General features: G+C 41.1%; 1 protein-coding gene and 1 long non-coding RNA gene across 2 annotated transcripts; one reads left to right on the forward strand and one right to left on the reverse strand.

Moving 5' to 3' along the window:
• The first annotated feature begins 1,039 nt into the window (after window positions 1–1,039).
• On the forward strand, window positions 1,040–17,846 carry LOC113745288 (uncharacterized). The gene is made up of 2 exons (XR_003462076.1): window positions 1,040–1,069; window positions 17,714–17,846. It is a non-coding gene; the product is annotated as an uncharacterized LOC113745288 (long non-coding RNA).
• Window positions 7,861–11,912, reverse strand: LOC113745287 (NLR family CARD domain-containing protein 3-like). Its single transcript, XM_027276801.1, has 6 exons — window positions 11,892–11,912; window positions 11,687–11,763; window positions 11,360–11,508; window positions 10,981–11,100; window positions 10,603–10,691; window positions 7,861–9,722 (listed from the first exon to the last, which is right to left on the reverse strand). Exons 3-6 carry the CDS (start codon window positions 11,488–11,490, stop codon window positions 7,861–7,863), a joined length of 2,202 nt encoding a protein of 733 aa, XP_027132602.1. The 5' UTR covers window positions 11,491–11,508; window positions 11,687–11,763; window positions 11,892–11,912.
• Window positions 17,847–19,191: the final 1,345 nt, after the last annotated feature.

Here is a 19,191-nt window from a genome sequence, read left to right on the forward strand (position 1 = left end):
TCTTAGCGTTGATAGTATGGTGTGCTAGTGTGTGACTGTGACCATATTTGTTTTTTAAGCACATTAAGTTATGGTTTCTTGTGGAACATTACAAGAGTTTACATTTTGGTTATTGTGTGATATTAATTGTTTGCTATGTATAGAATAGTATATATCAATATATATGTGATGGTATGTTAGTATATAATTATTAATTTATTTACTTTTGCTACTGAGAATTGTGATCTTATTTTGCATACAAGTTTAGTTAAAGCACTTATTCTTACAGATATAGAGACAATTTAAAGTGCTTATGTCAATTCATAGTTTAAGATCTGAGAAATTGAAAGAATATGTTCTTATCCTACTTCTTAGTACAACCAAGTAGTGATGAATACGCTCTGATTGCTAAACCAAGAAATAAAAAAAAAAAATAAAAAAAAAAATAATAAAAAAAAAACAATGGGCGGCGGACTGCATGTATGTGCGTGAGGGTGGTGCAAAAACACATGATCACAACGAGCTTCTGGCTCATCTGATTGGCTGACTGTTCTCTCTCTCTCTGTCTTTCTGTCCAATCCTGAAGCCTGTCACCGTTCTCCTCTCACAGTTTCACTGAGGAAAGCAACAACTGAGAAGGTCGGGGGTTTACAGGAAATACTGGATCTGTGCTTTGATACTAACTGTGTTTAGTACAATACTGCTGAGACCAGCATGGACAGACTGCAACCCTCTACTGACCTCAGAGTCTTCAGACTGCAGTGTGGACTCTTCACAAGATCACACAGCAGCTTCACATCTGAATCCTGCAGCTTGTTTCCTCTAAGGTCCAGCTCTGTCAGATAGTACAGGTTGGACTTCAGAGCTGAGGCCAGAGAAGCACAGCTGATCTCTGACAACCTGCAGCGCCACAATCTGAATGAAGAATAAATTATGTAACTTTAGAAGACAATGTTTGAAATCATTCAATGGTTAATCATCTGAAGAAGTTGAAGAAGGTTTACTTTGTAGTTTAGTTGAAATACATATTATGATTTATTTCAACAAGAACATGATGAGCAATACGAGTTAAAACTTTAAGAGGTTCACAGTGAATTATCCAGTGTAGATTTTTCTTGTTATATTCAGGTTTAAATGTACAGCTCAACATTGTTCTGCCACAGTCAATGGATCAGTATAATATCAACCTGATGTCTGCAGTTTAGTGTCACCACAACTTTCACATCATGTTAGTAATATGATAATAATTATTAACAAAAAATAATCTCAGCACAAAAGTTAAAAATGATATCTGACCTCAGAGTCTTCAGTCTGCAGTGTGGACTCTCCAGAAAATCACACAGCAGCTTCACTCCTGAATCCTGCAGCTTGTTTCCACTCAGGTCCACCTCTGTCAGATGGGAGGGGTTGGACTTCAGAGCCGAGGCCAGAGAAGCACAGCTGATCTCTGACAAACTGCACCAACTCAATCTGAATAAAGAATAAATGATGTAGATAAAAATGGAGTAGAGTGACATCATCATAATGTTAGCCTTCTACAGAAATCATCCAAATGTCAGCACAACATTCATACAACCATTAATGTCAACACAGATTAATATCATGCTGCTGATCTCAGACAAGTCTGTATTGATCATATGATACTGATCTATCTCTGTCTCTTGATGTTTGTGTGTGTTCTGAAGGTTAAATATCAATAATCAGACATCATTTGTAAAAACACTTTGAAATCAACAGAAACTAGAGAAATATTTTCAATTTCAGCAAGTAAACTTGATCAATTTAAAACAAATATGAGTTCAGAGGATCTAGAAAACAGAGAACTGACCCCAGAGTCTTCAGTCTACAGTGTGGACTCTCCAGAAAATCACACAGCAGCTTCACTCCTGAATCCTGTAGATCATTTTCACTCAGGTCCAGGTCTGTCAGATGGGAGGGGTTGGACTTCAGAGCTGAGGCCAGAGAAGCACAGCTCATCTCTGACAAACTGCAGCCCATCAATCTGAACAAAGAATAAATGATGTAAACACAGATTAATACAATTCTTCTGATGTCACTCAAGGGTGGAATACTTTGAATACATCAATTCAGAAATGTTCCACTGTAACTGTTTATTATTTATATCAGGACCTTTTTTTACTGTATTTGGTCTCTCAGTAGGTACATGTCATCAAAGCAGAGGCTTGCATTCTTTCATCAAGTTTCATCAGTGTTATGACTGTGGTCATTTTTTTTAGTCTGCTGTGGATGTGTTTGTGTGCCCTGTGTTTTCTGTGTCTGCAGCTGCAAACCACCTGAGATATAAGGAGCCAAGATGGCGGCCGTTAGGTGGACAACCAGCACTTCCTCATCCTCCTCCTCTCCCAACCAACCACATGTCCTTTTGTGAAAACCCTTGTTCGAGATTAGAAGTAGTTTTTGTTTGGAAAGTAGGGGTGGACTGCCATTTTGTGTTGATCTCGTTTTCTCCTGTTTTTGTTAGTTAGAAAGGTAAGCCCATTGTCATTTGTTTTCTGAGAGAAGTGATTTATTTTCCAGAGAGAATTGTTTTGGTTGTTGTTTTGGCCTTGGTCCACCCTGAAGTTGATACCTCAGTTGTAGTTATTTGATCCCTGAGTTTTGTAAATAAATAATCTTTTCTATACAAACTTGATGTAAGTGGCTACTTGGGAATCAGGGAAGAGTGGAAACCCTTTCTTGTTATGCTCTAGGCACCCCTAGACTGGGGCGTAACAATCTCAGTCAGATAAATGACTCTGGTAACCACGTTACAACAGATTATTTATTGAAAATACTTGAGACAGACCTTGAATCTTACTTTGTAGTGATGTCTGTCCTGTGTTAAGCTGCTGTTTATCACTTTTAGCTCTGGTTTAATGCACACCACACCAAAGCACGTGAGGGTTGTCTGTAGCCATATCAGCTTCTGACATCATGAAGATCATCACAGTTCCTCACTTCACCTTTATTGAACTAACCTGTCTGTTTCTTCCTCTGTTTACACAGAAGCTCAAACTCTCTGCAGCCTGTTTTAACTGTGCCCTTCTTATCCCTCACACATTCTCCAGCCTCACAAGTACTGACATCATCTTCACTGACTGATGGACCACTGAAAAACAGTCCTATCAAACATTTTATTACATTTTTAAATTTCATCAGATTTTTGCTCAGGCAAATCTTGAAAATGATACAGTCAGTGAACTGACCTCAGAGTCTTCATTCTGCAGTGTGGACTCTCCAGAAAATCACACAGCAGCTTTACTCCTGAATCCTGCAGCTTGTTTCCACTCAGGTTCAGCTCTCTCAGATGGGAGGGGTTGGACTTCAGAGCTGAGGCCAGAGAAGCACAGCTGACCTCTGACAAACTGCAGCTCCTCAACCTGAATGAAGAATAAATGATGTAACTTTAGAAGACAATGTTTGAAATCATTCAATGTTTAATCAGCTGAAGAAGCTGAAGAAGGTTTAAATGTAGTCTAGTTGAAATACATTATTTTTTGTATTTATTTATGTTGTAATATGATTTATTTCAACAAGAACATGATGAGGAACACGAGTTAAAACTTTAGGAGGTTCACAATGAATTATACAGTGTAGATTATTCTTGTTATATTCAGGTTTAAATGTGCAGCTCAACATTGCTCTGCCACAGTCAATGGACGAAACCACAGAAGAAGAAAATAGACTTTAGCATTCAGATACTCAGTGTGGATCAGTATAATATCAGACTGATGTCTGCAGTGTAGTGTCACTACAACTTTCACATCATGTTAGTGATAATATGATAATAATAATAAACAAAAAATAATCTCAGCGCAGAAGTTAAAAATGATGTCTGACCTCAGAGTTTACAGTTTGGACTCTCCAGTCCAGCAGACAGTGTCTTCACTCCTGAATCCTGCAGCCTGTTTTCACTTAGGTCCAGCTCTGTCAGGTGGGAGGGGTTGGACTTCAGAGCTGAGGCCATGACTTCACAGTGAGTCTCTGAGAGTCCACAGCGAAAAAGACTGTCAGGACACATATTACAAAACATGTTATGATGAAATCCGACCTCAGCACAACATACTCGGAGATTTTGAGGCAACAATCTTGGTTTGGTATGATCAGCACTTTATGGTGGCTAATGTTCATTAATGTAAGCAAACTTTAGATGGAAATGGTTAATTATAGTGTAATTGTTGCATTTGTGTAAAATTCAGTATCCATTGCTAAGATCAATAAGAATTATTCTTTATTAGAATTTATTTAAGTTGTTTTGCATTATTTCATTTAGGATGAGTAAAAGTGCTTTTATTTTTAAATACTGACTCACTCTGAAAACTATTTCCTGTTTTAGCATACACACATTTTGTTTATTTGTGTGTAACATGTACACATTACATTTACATTACATTACATTGCATTTAGCAGACGCTTTTATCCAAAGCGACTTACAGAGGAGGACATAAGCTGAGAAAGGTGTAAAGGAGCACAGAGTAGTTGTTAGTTTTGTTAGTTTTGTTAGGCAGGGAAGCATTCTCGAAACAGAAAGGTTTTTACAAGTTTTTTAAAGGTAGAAAGGGATGTTGCTGTTCTAGTAGCCGTTGGTAGGTCATTCCACCATTTGGGGACGACACAGAGAAGAGTTTAGATGACCTCGCTTTGCGAGAGGCGAGGGTACAACTAGCGGTTTGTATGAGCGGAGCATAGCGCCCTGGTCGGGACGTGAGCCTTTAGTAAGACGCTGAGATAGGCAGGGGCAGATCCTGAGATGGTTTTGTAGGCTAGCTCAGAGCTTTGTGTTTAATTCTGGCAGCTACAGCAGCCAGTGCAGGTCGCTGAAGAGTGGGGTGACTGGACCCTTAGGTTGATGAAACCGTCGCGCTGCAGCATTCTGGACCATTTGCAAAGGTTTGATCGCGCACAGCAGGTAGGCCAGCCAAGAGCGAGTTGCAGTATCGAGCGGGAGCGAGCTGACTGTAGCCTGTATCAGGAGCTGAGCGGCATATTGGGTCAGGTATAGGGTCGACCGATATATCGGCCGGCCGATATATCGGGCCGATATTAGCGTTGTCTAGGTGTATCGGCATCGGCCGATACACATGGCCGATACGGCCGATACGCATCCAGCGTCATTTACAGACAGGCGTTCAAGGGCAGCTCTGTGAAGACCCGCTATGCACGCCGCAAATGAAGTCGGTGTTGTTATCAGTCACTGTCAATTCGGCGTTTGAAGGAGTTAAACCGGCGAACACCGGTGAAGCAGCCCAGTGTGTGTGTGTGTGTGAGTGAGTGTGAACGCACGTGAGGGAGAGACAGATGGAGCGAGAAAAAGTGATCAGTGAGGAGCGACACAGTCATTGCTGTAGGCAGATGTCAGATTTGGGAGATATCTGCAAAACAGTCCAGGACCTATAATGAAACTTTAAGGGGGTTCGAGAAGGCTTGCTAAGCCATAGTTTAGCTTAGGCCTACGTACGGAAATATTTTTTTTAACACATGGGGTAGCGCCCTGTCAGTGTCCTCTCAGACACCGCGGGAGCAATAATGGCATGCGAGTGATTATCACTGAATAAACTTCTAAATCCCTCCTAAACGTAACTCGCCACTCATATTGTGTGCAGTATAAGGGTAGGCTACACTTCTCCCACAAAGTGATAGCAACCAAATGTTTCAAGAATCTCGGTCGCTGTTGCTGGAGTGTTGCAGCGAACACCGGTGGTGAAACTGAAGCAGCCCAGTGGGCGTGTGTGTGTGTGTGTGCACGTGTGCACGTTAGGGAGAGACTGAAGGAGCGAGAAAAAGAGATCAGCGCGGAGCGGAACAGTTGCTGTAATCAGATAACTGCACAACGAACCCAACAGTCCAGGACCTAATGAAACGTTTTGGGGTTTCGAGAAGAGGCTTGCTAAGCCATAGACTACTTTAGCTTACGTACGGGAATATTTTTTGAACACATGGGGTAGCGCCGTGTCAGTGCATGTCGACACCGCGGGAGCAATAATGGCATGACAATTTTGTTTATTTATTATTATTATTATTATTTTACATTTTTTTTGTTTTGCTGCTTTGTTACTTGTTCTTAACGTCAGTTCAGTCACTTGAAATATTTATTATTTTATGTTATTCAGCTTTTCTAAAAGCACCAAGACACTTTATTTTTGTATTACTTGGTTGTTCATTGTTCATTGTTTATTACTTGAAGTTCTACCTCAATTTGATTATGTTAAATAAATGGCTATTTATTTTTAACTTGAGACCTGGAATATTTGTCATTTTTTAAACTTTTTTTAACCCATATCGGTATCGGAAATCGGGTATCGGAAATCGGGTATCGGCCATGGGCCATGGGGAAAAAATCGGTATCGCATCGGCCATCAAAAAACCCGTATCGGTCGACCCCTAGTCAGGTACGGTCTGATTTTTCTAATATTGTACAATGCATAGCGACATGACCTCGCTACGGAGGAAATGTGCTCAGAGAGAGAAAGACGATCATCTACAACGCCCAGGTTTTTAGCAGCATGGTTAGGGGTAATAATGACAGTACCAATTTTCAGGTTGAAGTCATGGCAGATTGACTCATGGGCAGGGATGACCAGGAGTTCGGTTTTTGACAGATTAAGCTGGAGATGGTGGTCTTTCATCCAAGTTGACAGATCAGAGAGACAGGCGGAGATGCGTGCAGAGACCGTGGTGTCGTCCGGCTGGAACGACAGGTATAGCTGTGTGTCATCGGCATAGCAGTGGTAGGAGAAGCCGTGTGAGCGGATAACATGGGACAGCGAGGTGGTGTAGATGGCAAACAGAAGGGGACCCAGCACCGACCCCTGCGGCACCCCCGTGGAGAGGGAATGAGTCGATGACAGACGACCTTGCCAAGACACATTAAGGGAGCGTCCAGCGAGGTAGGACTCGAGCCAGGAGTGGCTCGCATATAACGATGCACAATCAGCAGCTTTTAGGCATTTTTAGGACATTATTTGTTCCTTTTTTTAGTCTTTATAAGTATAAAACTAATTAAAATACAGTCATACCTGCTTGGAATTTGCACTTTCGGCAAGGACACAAAGGATTTTAGGTGCTGAAATAGAAACAGCGCCATAATCCAATGTTGAGCACTTGAAATCCCGAGCAGGGAAGTGCCGAGCGGATTGGGAGCGTCTCAAAGTGCCAAACACGCACTGCTCCGTCAGACTGATATTTCTTCTGGGCCATTTTTACGGTTTCGCTTGATTCTGGTTGGTCAAACCAGTCACGACCCAGCACCACACGTAACTCATCAACACGGCCTAAAATACAATTAGGTAGAGTCCAGAGACATGCAGGTTTATTAGTGACTCTAAATTGACCGTAGGTGTGTATATGAGTGTAATTGTTTGTCTCTCTGTGACAGCCCTGTGATGACACAGACCCTGATAAGGATTTGTGGTTATGAAAATGGATGGAAGAATTGCATGAAAGCAGAAAACTTCAGAAACCTGCTCTGGAAAATAAAACTGATTTCATTTTAAACTCTTAAGCATCGTAAAACACCTTCTTCACACCCTTTAAAGTCTTTCCTGTATTTTTCCTCATCACACAAAGGAAGATGAATAGAAGAAAAAAAAAAGAGAAATGTAACAGGTATTAGACATAAACAAAATAACTGTGGTGATTAACTTGGAAGCTGAAAAATCTACATTTGTACACTCACAGCATTTGAAACAACTCAAGAACATCTGTGCCAAAAAACATCTGTCATACAATGTTTGCAACAAACAAGTGGAACACTATTTTAAAAATAATTTTGTAGTGTGAATATCTGAAGATCTAAACTACTAATCTACATTTTGTAGTGTGAATATCTGAAGATCTAAACTACTAATCTACACTGATGTATAATGTGAATCACATCTGGACTTACACAGCCTTTCTGCAGTTCCTCACAGCTGGAATCAGTCTCAGTCGTCCCTGGTCTGATGTGTTGAACTTCTTCAGGTCAAACTCATCCAGAACCTCCTCTGACATCTGCAGCATGTAGGCCAGAGCTGAGCAGTGGATCTCAGAGAGTTTCTTCTCTGATCTGTTCTCTGACTTCAGGAACTCTTGGATCTCCTGATGGACTGAGTCATCGTTCATCTCCATCAGACAGTGGAAGATGTTGATGCTTCTGTCAGGAGAGATATCATCACTGTTCATCTCCTTCAGGTTGTTGATGGCTCTCTGGATGATTTCTGGACTGTTGTCTGTCTGACCCAGCAGGCCTCCTAACAGTCTCTGGTTGGACTCCAGAGAGAGGCCATGAAGGAAGCGAACAAACAGGTCCAGGTGACCATTTTCACTTTCAAGGGATTTCTCCATGACTTTCCTCAGGAACACATCCAGAGATGGGAAACGTCTGTCAGCGTTTCCAAAATGCTTGAAAATCTTCTTCTGGAAAGACTTTAGTTTGAAGTCCCTGTATTTGTCTTTTCCCAGGAAGTCCTTCAGTACCTTTGTGTTCCTGTTGGAGTAACAGTGGAACATGTAGACTGCAGCCAGAAACTCCTGAACGCTCAGATGAACAAAGCAGTAGACTGTTTTCTGGAAGATCACACTCTCTCTTTTGAAGATCTTTGTACAAACTCCTGAGTACACCGAGGCCTCTGTGACATCCAGACCACACTGCTCCAGGTCTTCTTGGTAGAACATGATGTTTCCTTTCTCCAGCTGTTCAAACGCCAGCCTCCCCAGCTTCAGAAGAACTTCCCTGTCAGCCTCCGTCAGCTCCTGTGGACTCGTCTCATGTCCTTCATCGTACTTCTTCTTCTTCCTCTTTGTCTGAACCAGCAGGAAGTGTGAGTACAGGTCAGTCAGGGTCTTGGGCAGCTCTCCTCTCTGGTCTGTGGTCAACATGTGGTCCAGAACTGTAGCAGTGATCCAGCAGAAGACTGGGATCAGACACATGATGTGGAGGCTCCTGGAGGTCTTGATGTGTGAGATGATTCTGCTGGACAGATCTTCATCACTGACTCTCCTCCTGAAGTACTCCTCCTTCTGAGCGTCAGTGAAGCCTCGTACTTCTGTTACCCTGTCAACACATGAAGGAGGGATCTGATTGGCTGCTGCAGGTCTGGAAGTTATCCAGATGAGAGCCGAGGGAAGCAGATTCCCCTTGATGAGGCTTGTCAACAGCACGCTGACTGATGACTCCTGTGTGACATCAGACACGAGCTCTTTGTTGTTGAAATCCAGTGAAAGTCTGCTTTCATCCAGGCCGTCAAAGATGAACAGAAGTTTACAGTCAGCGAGCTTCTCTGCTGTGTCCTTCTGTAATGTTGGATGGAAAACATGGAGCAGCGTGAGAAGACTGTACTGCTCATCTTTGATCAAGTTCAGCTCCCTGAACGAGAGCAGAACCACCAGACTGACATCTTGGTTCTCCGAGCCCTCTGCCCAGTCCAGAGTGAACTTCAGCACTGAGAAGGTTTTTCCAACGCCAGCGACGCCGTTGGTCAGAACGACTCTGATGTGTCTCTGTTGGTCAGGTAAGGCTTTAAAGATGTCGTGGCACTTGATCGGAGTGTCATGGAGGGTCTCCATCTTGGAAGCTGTCTCAAGCTGCCTCACCTCATGTTGGGTGTTAACCTCTTCACTCTGTCCCTCTGTGATGTAGAGCTCAGTGTAGATCCTGTTGAGGAGGGTTCCACTTCCTGTTTCATCACTTCCTTCAGTCACATGTTCACATCTCATTTTCTGACTGACCTTATATTTATCTAAAACCTCCTGCAGACCAGCACTCACTAAAGAAGAGAAAAAGTGTGAGACAAAACAATTGTTAATATGCTGATTCATTTCAGAAACAATAAAAAAATATATCAATATAAGAATATTTATGGAAGTAAAAGTTTTGAAGTCCAGTTTTGGTTGAACTGTTCCTTCCTCCCTGTAATATTTAAACCGATCCACTGATAAAATAATACAAAATCTGTTCATGTCTTGATATTTAGACCTGTTTCTTTTTAACAGCACGACTAACAAAGTTCTGTCAGTCTTCGTGACATAAAAGCCTCCTGCTGATTTGCAGGTGGAAAACTTTTATTTGAAGCATCAGCTTTGTCAGGCTCTTGTCATCTCGTGTCTGGACTTCTGCAAGTCCTGGCTGGTCTGCCTGCATGTGCCATCTGACCTCTGCAGTTCATCCAGAATGCAGCAGCCCGGCTGGTCTTCAACCCAAGTTACCCCACACTACACCACTCCTCTGCTCCCTGCACTGGCTACTAGTGATTACTCCAATTTGATTCAAGTCACTGGTGTTTGTCTACTGTGCTGTGAATGGCTCAAGCTCATCCTACACCCAGGACATGGTCAAACCAAACACCACAGCCCGTCCATGACGCTCTGCTACTTCCAATCAGCTTGTTACTCCCTCATGACGAGGGGACCAGCTACTACTCAACAAAATCACAACTGTTCACTGTCCTGAATCTACAATGGTGGAACGAGCTGACCACTCACATCAGGACAGCAGAAACTGTACACATCTTCAGCCTGAACACTCAAAAACTAAATGTAGCATTTGAAGCCGTTCAGCTTATTTGATGAAGTTGATGTATTTCAGTGACTCTTGCAGTTTTTAGGATGAAATGCAGCAGATTACATGTTTAAGATCTACAGTCTTACTTTGTACAGTGCTGGTCTGACTGACTGTCTGCAGTCCAGGTCTTGTTCTGGATCTTTCCTCCACAGGAACATGACTCCTCTTCCTCTCTCTGTGAAGACATTTCTTTATAAATAAAATGATTTGTTGATTGTTGTTGAAAAATATCAAGATTTGTCCGACACTGTTGAGAAGCTCAGATGTTCACAGAGGACAGTAAATATGTTGTCATTTTAAATTCAGTTTTCAGTCTGTAAGGAAAATGATTTGATTTCAACTCTCCTGCTTTCATCAACTTTAATTAACAGCTATATTTATATATATAAATCTTTGAGCATTTTATCTTCATCTTCAATGCATCATCTTCATCAGGTCAGTTTACAGTAAAAACAGTCTCTTACTTTGTGTCTGAGGGTCCAGGTTCATCACTGAAGTTCATCGGATAACCTTTGGACTGGTCACTCTTCATAGACAGACAGCTGGATACTGGAGACTCTGCTCTCTGTCTGTTGGACTGAACTCTGCAAACACCAACATGTTTTTATTCATATCACATGAATCCTTGATAAATTCTCTGATAAAAGCAATTCAGGAAGCTCTGAATACATGAAAACCTCTGAATACATGTCATAAACATATTATGACATACATGTCATAATATGTTTGTTAAATCTTAGTTAAAAAATACACTTTGGTGGAAAATGTAATATAGGGGCACAGAAACAGACAAAATGGCATCAAAAATTATTCAAATAAATGAGTTAGTAGAAATTCTCTTACTTTGTGTCTGAGGGTCCAGGTTCATCACTGAACTTTGGAGGATGACCTCTGGACCGGTCACTCTTCATAGACAGACAGCTGGATACTGGAGACTCTGCTCTGTCCTCCTCTTCCTCCTCACAATCAATCATCTTCTGTCTTCAGTCAGTCTGAGAGGTGAAACAGTAACACTGACTGTGATCTCAGAACACAAGAATCAAGAAAAACAGGTTTGTTCAAGAGTCACAAACAAGTCAAACAAGACTGAGAGAACAGAAACACACACACAGCTACACACACGTATATATATTAAGTATTGTGTACAGGATAAAACAGTCAGACGTTCACCTGGTCAGGTTTCTTTAAATCTCTGCTTGTTTTCTTGGTTTCAGCAGGTTTAATGTGAATTATTCAGCCAATCACGACTTTATGTTGACAGAAGAATCAAAGTGTTGAGTTCATTCAAACATTTCTTTCCTCTACAGTCCACAGAGAGAAAACTGACTCAGAGACTTTGACAGTAAAAGAATAAAAATGTTGGATTAACACTCACCCTGCCTCAGCCTTCACTTTTCCTCCGTCTGCTCTGTCCACTTAAAATGGAGTGTTTCCTCCCTGTTCACATCAACCTTGATCAGACGGTTAGTGTTGCTCCTCCTCTCTCCATTTACAGGAAACCAGGTGAGTTTATATGTGTGTGTGTGTGTGTGTGTGTGTGTTCTCTTTAACACAATGTGTTTATGAGTGTCTCTCATGGTGTCAACAGACTGAATTAAAATGAGTTTTGATGTTTAAATGATGTAAATAATCTGTTTTGTTTCAGTTTGAACTAAAGTGTTTTAAACTAAACTGACTAAATCAGGAGCTTCACATTTTTAATCACTTCATATTTTTGGGGATGAAACTATTGATTCTTTGTGACTCAATAATCTGAACTGAAGGTCCATTTAACACATTTTTTTACATTATATTTGTTCATGTTAATTTCTGTTTTGTGTCAGAGTTTTGAGTTAGACTAATGTCTGCAGGAAACCAGCCTGTTTTCAATGACAGCATGTAGATTACAGTGCATGTTTACACACAAGCAGAAGATTTATCAATGTATGAGCTCGATAATTCATATTTTTCAGACAATATGCAAAACTTTTCTCTGTTCCCAATACCTTATTTTGCCAACAATTACAATTACAAATCAAATAACTCTTTCCAGAATATTAAATTATGGACTTGTGAGATAAAAAGTGCTACAACACTTGAACGCACCACAGCAGAACAAGAAGATCAGCTGTCCCTGTGTGATGCATGAAATACTGTACCGGCATACAAATAGACCATTTATTATTATCACAGCACAAATGCACATACTTACAAAGGCATATGTAACCCGGTTAAAAACATGAAGTAATAAGTGATGGTTACAGTATCATTCAGTATTAAAATCATATAAACAGTGAGATTAAAAAGGTTGAAATTCATTTTAAAAGTCATGATAAAAATGTTCAAAGCAGTTTAGAAATGATTGTGTTTATTGTTTGATGTAAATGACAATGTGTTTCTGAAAAGTGTCTGAAGCAGCATTTATGGGGTTAATAGTGATCGTCAAGTCTCAGGTGTTTGAAAGAGAGTGAGCGTGATTCAGAGATTTCCTGAGTTCATTTGTGAGCTAGAAGTGCACAAACCAGTGTGTAACTTGTGTGTCTTATGACTGTTTGCACGACAACCAGTAAGGAGAGTGACAAGCTGCATCTTGAGAAACGGGAGGAATTTCTACACGGAGTTCAAAGACTGTTTCCGTTTTGTGCCACTGCAAATGCCAGTATAGGACCGAGTCAGTTCATTACAAGTGGACAGATATTTCTTGAGTTAAACTTTGACTCCCTCAGTTGAACTGCTTGAGGGGTTTTGCTGCTGTTTGAGGACAGAGAAGAGACCCAGACAGAGCGTGGAGCAACCAGGACTTCCCTCGTGAGTTTTCCATCAACGTGGACCACCATCAACCTGACGGAGCACGTGTTGAGATGCTGAGCGGAGGCTGAATCTGCACCTGGGACTGAGGAAGGACGCGACACACCCAGAAATTCAGGTGCGTTCATTTGATTCTGCTCGGTGAGAGTGAACCGGACATTAAGTTTTGGGCCACAGCGAACACAAGCAACGCAACAGGCCTGCAACGGTGCATTTGAGTCCATGATCATTTTAGTGCCGGCTTTAGATTGCATTAAGGTGTGTGTGGGCCCACATATTATGTTTACGTGACTTTGAGTTGGTAACTATGAACTAGTATTTTAAAAGAAGATAATATTTCAAACTGAGTTAATCAGGGTTAAAAACATTTGATAACTATCTTAAAAGAACGCAAAAGCCCTTCCCTAATCAATACAGCTACTAAGGGGAGCGCTACACATACTTAGAAATACTATACAGCTGCTTCAATACCAAGTATACCTGTGATGTCATATAACAGCCACTAGATGGCGCTAAAGTCCAACTGAAAAGTTCAAACCGTTGTCATTGTTTTCTATCTGCTCTGGAAGTCCAAATTTAAAAGCACAATACAAATATTATATTGAATTTTCTGTTTTATCTTTTATTTCTGAGCATTTTTCTCATCCACCTTGTATAATGTGCAACATTATAAATCTGTGAGCTTTTTAAAATGGTTCATTTTTCTGTTTCATCCCAACTGATTGTGAAGTCTGCTGATAATTCTGTGGATTTGTCACTATGGACGACCTCTTTCACTTCCATGTCATCATTTCATCCATTGTTTGTTGTCCACTATAGTTACTTTAGCAGATAAATGTTTTAAAGACAAATATGTGATCAGTTTATAAAATAAAAACTAGCCACCATTATCAGCTGATCTTAGTCGTACAGTGGTTAGCCTCACAACAAGAAGGTTTTTAGTTCAAACCCCAGTTGGGGACTTTCTGTGTGGAGTTTGCATGTGTCCTGTGTCTGTGTGAGTCGTTTGTGGGTACTCCAGCTTCCTCCCACACTTTAAAGACATGCAGGTGAATTGGTGAGCATAGTGTGAATGTGAGTGTGAATGGTTGTTTGTCTCTTTGTGTCAGCCCTGTGATGAACTGCTGACCTGTCTACGGTGTACCACGGTGTACTTGTGGCAGCTGTAGGGACATGTCTCCGGACCGGGAGAGCGAATGCTGTGGTCAGGACTCTGCTTACTGTGTGAGCCTCTTACTGCTGTTGATGAAGGTGTCATACACATTCACAGGCAGTACTGGGAGGACATTATGGTGTTAGGCCACATTAGAGAGCCTGGGGATGACAACGGGGAGCACTGTTATGGGGCCTAAAAACATTTGATCTTTGCTAACATTGGTCTTTAGGCCAGGGAAACAGACCTGTCATCTCCAGCTGCTGTGTTTCAGTACTCCGTACTGTACATGGAGACAGTACTTCACACCTGGCCTGTGAGTTTCCTTCCAGGCCCTCTGACATGGTCATAGAGTACCACAAGTACAGATCATCAAGGTATCAAACCTAATTACATTATTTACATTTGATTCTTTAATGTACTTATATATACTATTTTATAGACACACACATGCATATATATAGTTTACAATTCAAATGTTTCTATATTAATATTCATGAATAAAAGAAGATCAACAGATGCATGTGATGCATTTATTTCAATGATATGCAGATAAACATGTACTTTTAAGTATGACAGTACTTCCCAGCAGTAGCATTCCATTTCCATCACTACATATGTATGTGGTGGATGTAGTGATTTATATTAACATAACAGGGACAGCTGCAGACTTATTTACAAGGTTACAATGTGAAAAATACTTTAGAAGTACATTTCTTATCATTTAGATTGACATTGTTGGCCATCCATTTCAATCTTGAACATAGAGTGAGAACTGCTGGCACACAATCATATAATCAAACATCTGCTACACAAAGCAGATAAACCTATAAAACCTTCAGCATAGAAATTATTCTTTGAACCGGCTCGTTCGCAACTGACACATCACTAGTTCTTACCGGACAAACTGTGGAGGTGTGCAACCAAATAACAAGCATCCAGATAATTCAATCATTCTCATAGAGGTCTCAAGTTTGGTGATCGGAAGCCAACACCTCTTTTACACACTGAATGATAATGAAAGTTAACAAAATGAATACACAGAAAGCATCAACTCAGTTAAAATCCATTTAAAATAAGTGAGAAGCAAAGTGCAGAAAGGAGTTTCAGGCCTGTATCAGGAAAGTGAAGCGATCATTTTGAAGTATTTAACTAAAATATTTAGTGAGCTGGCTTCCCTGATATCTCTAGGCAGTGTGCTCCTTAGTTTCAGGTTGGAATTGACAAAGGTTGCATCCCTGATTTTCCTTTAGCTGTTGCTGTAAATAAACCAGCAGCAGATGATCGCAGTGTTCTTCAAGACAAATAGTTAACAAGGGAGTTAGCAATGTAGCTTGCTGCTGGCTCATTGAGGGTTTTGAATATAAGGAGGAGGACCTTAAAATCAGTTCTAGATGTTACAGGAAGCCAGTGCACAGGTGAAGCGCTTTAACACAGAGACAGTCAGAAATACCAGCCAACTTTTTAAGACGACTGATGAAGATAACATGGCCAATTAAACACTGTGCTTTGGTCTAGGAGGACATTAACTGAGACCTTATTTTGATTCTAATTTAGTCTGAAGTCGCTGATTACTTTAGTAAGAGCAGTTAGGTCAGATGAATATCGGGATTTGTGTTTTTTTTTCTGCAATAATAGAAACTGTCACGATGTGAGCAAACAGAACAAACTTCCAAAATGAATTTGAAATGTAACATGGAAATTTACAGCAATTCTCAATTATACAACAAAAAGCAAAGCAAAAAAAATAAATCAGTTGGAATAAGTGACAGAGCAGCAGCAGAGCAGTCCAGAGGAACACACAGGGATGATGGTGGACTTGACATTGAGCTGATCTCAGAGCAGTTCAGACTGTAGCACTGACAGTCATCTCCACTTGTTGTGATTCCTCTGTCAGTCTCTGCTGGATGAAGCTCTCCTCTCCTCTCCACCTCCCAGTAACATGGCCCAGTCAGAACTGACGCTGCTGCTTCAACCTCTCTGAATCATCATTCCAGCTGATGAGAGAGGAAGACAGACAACAGAAGTCATGAATCAGTGTTTACAGAGACTCCCTTCATCAGCTGTCAGTCAGTGATGCAGCACATCCAGTATAAAGACCAGCAGGACTTCAGTCCTGTTCAGACACAAGTGGAGTGGCTGTGTAGCGTAGCCAGCTTCCTCTCAGCTCTCATGTTAACGTGTTGGAGTGAAGCTCACAGACCTGCAGAGACTTTGAGCATCAAGTCTGTTGACTCTGCACATTTCACTGAAGCACACAGTGGAAATAAAGTACTGACAGTCCCTGAACGCATCATTACTGCAGAAACAGAGAGACATTCACTGCTCACTTTAATGATGGATTTACTGCTGTTAGAGTTCAGTCACATTTGGACTTCAGCAGAGGTTCTGCTCTGTGCAAAGACCACATGGTCACTAAATGTAATGATGGTTCTTTGCAGGCTTCAGTCAGATTGATCTGAGAGCTGTGACAAAGATGAACTGATCAGTTCTTTAGTGTTGAAATGAGAGAACAAACACTTTGAGATCAGATCTGATGGTCTGACAGTTTGATCAATGAGGATCACTGTCTCTGTACATCTTGTGATGCTGTCAGCTGTAATCAGCTTTATTTCCTGTACACATGAACACAACAACAACAGTCGTCTTCACATCAACTCAAACACATGATCACAACGAGCTTCTGGCTCATCTGATTGGCTGACTGTTCTCTCTCTCTCTGTCTTTCTGTCCAATCCTGAAGCCTGTCACCGTTCTCCTCTCACAGCTTCACTGAGGAAAGCAACAACTGAGAAGGTCGGAGGTTTACAGGAAATACTGGATCTGTGCTTTGATACTAACTGTGTTTAGTACAATACTGCTGAGACCAACATGGACTGACTGCAACCCTCTACTGACCTCAGAGTCTTCAGACTGTAGTGTGGACTCTCCACAAGATCAAGCAGCAGCTTCACATCTGAATACTGCAGCTTGTTGTCAGTCAGGTCCAGCTCTGTCAGATGGGAGGGGTTGGACTTCAGAGCTGAGGCCAGAGAAGCACAGCTGATCTTTGACAAACTGCAGCTCCTCAATCTGAATGAAGAATCAATGATGTAACTTTAGAAGACAATGTTTGAAATCATTCAATGTTTAATCATCTGAAGAAGGTTTAAAATGTAGTTTAGTTGAAATACATAAGTTTTTTGTATTTGTTTATTTTGTATTATGATTTATTTCAACAAGAACATGATGAGGAATACGAGTTAAAACTTTAAGAGGTGAATTATCCAGTGTAGATTTTTCTTGTTATATTCAGGTTTAAATGTGCAGCTCAACATTGCTCTGCCACAGTCAATGGACTAAACCACAGAAGAAGAAAATAGACTTTAGCATTCAGATACTCGGTGTGGATCAGTATAATATCAGCCTGATGTCTGCAGTTTAGTGTCACCACAACTTTCACATCATGTTAGTAATAATATGATAATAATAATAAACAAAAAATAATCTCAGCACAGAAGTTAAAAATGGCGTCTGACCCCAGAGTCTCCAGTCTGCAGTGTGGACTCTGCAGAAAATCACACAGCAGCTTCACCCCTGAATCCAGCTCGTTGTAGTTCAGCCCCAGCTCTCTCAGATGGGAGGGGTTGGACTTCAGAGCTGAGGCCAGAGAAGCACAGCTGTTCTCTGACAAACTGCAGTCCCACAACCTGAATAAAGAATTAATGATGTAGATAAAAATGGAGTAGAGTGACATCATCATAATGTCAGCCTTCTACAGAAATCATCCAAATGTCAGCACAACATTCATACAACCATTAATGTCAACACAGATTAATACCATGCTACTGATCTCAGAAAAGTCTGTATTGATCCTTGTTACGGCTGTCGCCGTTTCGCCCTGCGCGTATGTGTGTGTAGTGTTTGTTTTCCCACAATAGGTAAATCCAGGTGTGCGGTTCCCGGTCCCTGGTTGGCCCCAGGCTGGAGGAGGCGGGGACAACACGTTCGGCAGCTGTGCAGGGCCAGGATTGGTGCGGCATCATTTCTGCGCCACCAATGAGAGGGCCCCCGCAGCAGCATCACCGGGATTTAAACAGCCGCAGCGGGAGCATCGGGGCGACTTATTTTGTGTGTAGTAGTGATGAGCTCGCCTCGTTCTTTCTGGTTAATCGTGTATTCCGCAATTGGTGAGGAGTTTGTAATTTTGGTTTGGGACTGGGCAGGGATTAGTTCAGTAGTAGCACTGATCACACCGAGAGTATTTTGGCTGTTAGCGACATTAGTTCAGGGGTGCTGTTTGGATGTGTGTTTTGTTATTTGGAAATTAGCATTAGATAGTGAGGCTTTTCTTTTTTCGTCTTGGTTCTTGTTAGAAAGTAATAGGCTCTGTTAGAGTTCTCCTTTTGTTATATTTGTTTGTTCTTTTGACAGCACCGGCTCGCCCTTCGTTCCCTTTTTTGCCCCTCCTCCGTTTGTTAAAAAGACAATCTGAACTTTCATTTAATAAACTACTTTTGTTAATAACCTTTAAAAATCTGGGTTCTATGTTACTTCTTTCATACCCTTTTATGGTCATAACAATCCTATAATACTAATCTATCTGTCTCTCGATGTTTGTGTGTGTTCTGAAGGTTAAATATCAATAATCAGACAACTTTTGTAAAAACACTTTGAAATCAACAGAAACTAGAGAAATATTTTCAATTTCAGAAAATAAACTATCAATTTAAAACAAATATGAGTTTCTGTTTTT

Source organism: Larimichthys crocea, unplaced genomic scaffold (genome assembly GCF_000972845.2).
Source record: "Larimichthys crocea isolate SSNF unplaced genomic scaffold, L_crocea_2.0 scaffold602, whole genome shotgun sequence".
In the NCBI taxonomy this organism is placed as follows: domain Eukaryota; kingdom Metazoa; phylum Chordata; class Actinopteri; family Sciaenidae; genus Larimichthys; species Larimichthys crocea.

Bases quoted from the DNA above. Each gene is read 5' to 3' on its own strand.
- LOC113745287 (XM_027276801.1), bottom strand. From the start codon at position 11,490: ATGATTGATTGTGAGGAGGAAGAGGAGGACAGAGCAGAGTCTCCAGTA. The intron at 10,692-10,980 runs GTAAGAGACTGT...ATGTCTTCACAG, and splicing joins CCTGGACCCTCAGACACAAA to AGAGAGGAAGAGGAGTCATG. The intron at 9,723-10,602 runs GTAAGACTGTAG...TCTCTTCTTTAG, and splicing joins TCAGACCAGCACTGTACAAA to TGAGTGCTGGTCTGCAGGAG.